This window comes from Photinus pyralis, unplaced genomic scaffold (assembly GCF_008802855.1).
Source record: "Photinus pyralis isolate 1611_PpyrPB1 unplaced genomic scaffold, Ppyr1.3 Ppyr1.4_unclustered_Scaffold1520, whole genome shotgun sequence".
NCBI lineage: Eukaryota > Metazoa > Arthropoda > Insecta > Coleoptera > Lampyridae > Photinus > Photinus pyralis.
In genome coordinates, this window is record NW_022171034.1 from 1 (window position 1) to 5,011 (window position 5,011).

At 36.4% G+C, this 5,011-nt stretch overlaps 1 protein-coding gene across 1 annotated transcript; it reads right to left on the reverse strand.

Moving 5' to 3' along the window:
- Positions 1–198: 198 nt before the first annotated feature.
- LOC116181659 (piggyBac transposable element-derived protein 3-like) lies at positions 199–2,621 on the reverse strand. Its single transcript, XM_031502046.1, has one exon. The coding sequence runs from the start codon at positions 2,404–2,406 to the stop codon at positions 565–567; it is 1,842 nt and encodes a 613-aa protein (XP_031357906.1). The 5' UTR covers positions 2,407–2,621; the 3' UTR covers positions 199–564.
- Between the last annotated feature and the right edge of the window lie 2,390 nt (positions 2,622–5,011).

The window sequence follows — 5,011 nt, forward strand, 5'->3', positions numbered from 1 at the left end:
CAAAAATTTCATTAATATCGGCTCCTGCGATTTTGAGATTTGAGCCTTCAAAGTGAACGGACTCTACATTTTACTCCGATAGTAGTCACCGCTAACTACTCCTGCCTACTTCTCTAACCTTTCAATCTAAACTTTCATGTTAAAATTTGTGTAATGTTTCCACCTCGGCTTCCACGTAAATTTAACCCTTAACCGGTATCGTCATTTTTATATATATAACTGGTATCGTCGGGTCGATTCTGACCCGATAGTTTTTAAAAAGACCGTGACCACCAAATTTCGAAATATCATTACTGAATCCAATTTTGGCATGTATACAACAGGTTTGTACGCATAAAAGTCTTTTGTATGAAAACATTTTATTGTAGGACCATAAATACAAATACTGCATCTGAAATTGAGTAAGGCAATATAATCTCCAAATTTTCAACTGAAACATGATCATATCAAAAAAACTAACATAAGGGCCATTAAACAACATATTTAGCCTTCACATGCTACACCAAAAAAACAAATACCTTTTCGTATAAAAAAACGTGCAATGACGTTTGCATAACCTATCATTCACATTTGGCACTTTTCACATAACAATGTCGCAGCGCTGTGAATTTTACACACGTGCTGGTTACACTTATTACACATTGTAGCATGTTTATTGTCATTCTGTGATGGACAGATGTAACACCTACGTCGTTTTTTCCCCCTACTAACTGCATCAGATCCAGAAACTCTGGGCTGAGAAATGGACGGCGTACTTTCACTCGTTGCTGTGTCCTCGCATTTTAGGAGTCTTTCCATGACTGAACGAAGTTCTCTAGGAAGTCTTGGTTCCAATAAACGTCTTCTCATATGTGTTTCAATTAGAGTTTGGCCTAATTGAATAATAAAATTCCGTCGCCTCATAGAACTTTCAGTGCCAGATTGGAACAGAATAAAGGAATTTACTGAAGCTATATTCATAACAGCATACCAAATGGCACACGGCCATCTTCTGGTTCTTCGACCAGTATTGTAATTTGCACACTTCTGATCTAGTGCATCAACCCCTGCTTTTGTAGAGTTATAATATAGAATCATATCAGGTTTGCTTGATCCTTCATCTACTTTGTTGTCATGATGCATAGATGACAATAAAAGAACGTATTTATTTGGCTTAGGAACATACGACACTAAAGTTATAGTGCTAGTAAACACAAACATAGAAGTACCTGGTTCTGTTCTTTTATTTGGAACTATATATTGAGGTATTTCTTTCTTATTTTTACGTACCGTGCCGACATAAGTGAGCTGGTTTTTGCGCAATTCTTCAACTAATTCTATTGACGTGAACCAATTATCTGCGGTGATATTTCTATTGGTATTCTTGACCGGATCAATTAGTGATAAGACACTTAGGGTTGGCACTGATAGCTTTCTGGGATTAGGGTGCACGTTTTGTGATTTGCCTGTATAAACAAAAGCATTGAGTAAATAGTGAGTCTTTGCATCACAAAGGCACAATACTTTCAATCCATATTTGTTCGGTTTATTTTTCATGTAAACACGAAAACTACATCGGCCTCTAAAGCCCACAAGCATTTCGTCTATTGTAAGGGACTCACCAGGGGTATAACAATTTCGACAGTTCTGTATGAATGTCTCAAAGATTTCACGTATGTGGCAAAATTTATCAGTCTTTCTCAAGCTTCTGGTAGAAATACTGTCAAACCGCAATGCGACTAACAAAAACATGAACCTCTTTAGGGACATCGTAGCACGGAAAATGTCCCTACCTGTACCGTCTGACGCAAATAAGCCTTCGACGTCTTCATGGTTGGATTTGAATGCTGATGTCAAATAGAGCAAACCAAAAAATGCTTTCATCTCAACTGAATCAGTGAAATTCACAAACGAGGCTGTTTCTCCATATGTACTGGACAAATCCGTAATTTTCTCATTCGTGCAGTCCACAATTGTGCTAATCATTTCATCGGTTATGAGAAGAGACCAGTAGTTGACAGGGTTCTTATCTTGCAGGTTCCTTGCCGCTGCTTTTAGTCCAGGTAAATGCGTAATAATATTATGGCGCCTGGTGCGACCAAGTGTAGGAGCTCGTTTTGACCATTTGTACCTATTCTTTCCATAAACATAACCTACAGATGATAACGGTAAATCAGAAGAACTATCTGAATCCGAACTGTTTTCTGCACTAGCATGAAAATCCAAATCGTCTACAGGAACTTGTTCAGCTTGATCGTCAACTTCGGCAACATCAGCATCATCGTCTATGGTATATTCTTCTTCTGAATCGTGATTACTGTCGATGGTAGGCGTGTCACTAATGTCGCCATCATCTTCACCGTTCAAAAATAGCTCACGTACTTGTTCTTCTGTATATTTCTTACCGTCAATAACAAGAAAATCCATAGCGAAATCAATTCAAAACACACACGTAACTGGTATCCTCGGGTCAAATCAGACCCTAACGCGCTGATGTCGGCACTTGCGATGCTTTAATTGAACTAGGGCTTGAGGTATCTGCGCATAAGTACATTGTATGAGAAGTCACAGAACCCCCACCGCATAACCACAAAAGCCTTTAATCTGTGATGAATTAAAAATGCGCCGGGTCAATTTTGACCCGACGATACCAGTTAAGGGTTAATACCTTGTTCATGTGGCATTGCACAAGTGTATAGACTTAGAGTTTTTATTGAAATTCACGACGCTATAACTCTAAATGTAGTCTCAGTCATAATCTTTTTGTGAGATATTGTCATTAGTGTCAAGAACATTCGGTAAAGTTTTCACTTGATTTCATTCAGTCCTTTTTCAGTTATTCACCAAAGAAAATTGAAATTACGTGATTTTGGTCATTCTCAAGACTAAAACTTTTGCTGTAGTTAGTATTATAAGTACTCAACACAGAAATAATATATTAGTAGTGAGTCTCTTCCCCTTCCCAAGAATTAATTGTTTTAAAATTAACGATTCGCCGTTTTTTTTATTTTTTTGAGAAAGATTCTTACTCACTTTCTTGCACGATAGGGAAATAAGAATAATGTAATTTGAAGATTATTATTGCTGAACACACTGGTTTTTGAATGATGTGGTCTCTTAAAAAGTAACTTAGAAGTTACACTTACCGCAAACCATTTTTTTCCATCAAATTTCCAAAACCGCCATTTTAAGAATGGCGACCAGGAAAAACTATGGTTTATAAAATTTTTTAAAGTGGCAATTTGTGATTGCCTACATGACCTAAAAACCAGGAAAATAAAAAATGTTGAGCAACACTGCCTGGGCGTTTTGAAATGGGTTGACCAGCAATTTAATGTTAATGTAAAGTTGCGCACTTCGGAGGTTACTATCATGCAGTAAAGATCCGATTACTTCCGAAGTTATGCCTGAAAAACCGAAATTTGCCGATTTTGATTTTATTATTTTCTGATGTTATTTGAACAGATACAAAAAAATTAAAAACACTTTTTCATTGCCACTTTTTAAGTTCTACAAGATGGCGTGAAAGCTTTTTAATACAACGTTTCGGTTCAGAGAAACCATCTTCAAGTTTATTTTTTTATGTCGACCGCAAAAAAAGGACATTCTGTATTGAATTTTTATGATGAATACAACAATGTATAAAAAAACAAAAGTCTGTTGGTCCGCTTGCACACAACGCCAAAATCGTGCGAGAATACCTATTGAACAAATTTTTCCATTTTCCAGGACATTTGTCCGATAGATATTCTTACACTTTTAGGGCGTTGTGCGCCGGTGCACCAGCCTGTTGGAATCAACAGGGTTTTCAACTTTCGTTTTTTTAGCGCATTTTCCAACTTATGTTGGAAGGCGCTATTATGGCCACTCCACTTTCTCCGTCCGTTCGTCCGTGCGAGGCCGCATCTACTCCTACAGTTTTCAAGATATTGAGTTCGTTCTTTTTGCTTGTAGCTCTGGCACTTCAACCAAGAAAAATCTTGACGATTCATTTGCGCATGCGCAAATTAACTTTATTATTGGTAGAGTTATTTCTTTAAAATTTTAACCACAGCTGCTTCTAGCATATTGTGAAAATCAAATGTGCGCATGCACAGACCTGCTCAATGCCAACTTTCTTATTTATAGAACTATTTCTTTGAAATTTTAACCACAGTTGCTTCTAGTAAAGGCTAACATATCACATATTGTAAAAATCAATTTTCGCATGCGCAGACTGCGCAACGCGAAGTTTCTTATTTATAGAGCTATTTCTTTGAAATTTTAACCTCATTTGCTAAAGACAAGCATATTGCATATTGTAACAATCAAATGTGCGCATGCGTAGACTGCGATACCAACCTTCTTATTTATAGAGCTATTTTTTTTAATTTTACCTACAATCAAATCGCATATTATAAAAATCAGATGTGCATATAAGGAGACTGCGCAATTCCAATTTCTTCATTTATTATATACATATTTCTTTGAAATTTTACCATACATGCTTCTAGCACAGCAAAACATAGCGCACGTACCTAGAGTTTTTTGACAAGTACTGATCAGAGCATGGAAAATGCGCTATAGTTACTCGCCTTAGGGCGAAAACTTTTTTCATTTTTGTACCGTACATCGTTGTATTCGTCATAAAAACTGCTAATGCTCTTGTCTTGAAATGTCTAATAAACATTATCTTATGCAATACAGTATGTACTTTTTTGCGGTTCATATAAAAAAATAAACTTGATGATGGTTTCTGCGAACCGAAACGTTGTAATAAAAATTTTTCAACGCCATCTTGGAGAGCTTAAAAAGTGGCAATGAGAAAGTGTTTTTAATTTTTGTGTATCTGTTCAAATAACATCCGGAAAAAATAAAATCAAAATCGGCAAATTTCAGGTTTTTCTGGCATTATCTTCGGAAGTAATCGGAATTTTCAGGTTTTCTTAGCAATCAAAAAATGTCTAAAACTTCAGTTTTCCCAATTGAAAGTACTTGATGCCTGAAGCATAACATTCGGAATAACTTTGCCCATTTAGGCGACTTTGTGTCT

What these genes read in the sequence shown, in the direction of transcription:
- LOC116181659 (XM_031502046.1), bottom strand. Translation starts at nt 2,406, where the DNA reads ATGGATTTTCTTGTTATTGACGGTAAGAAATATACAGAAGAACAAGTA.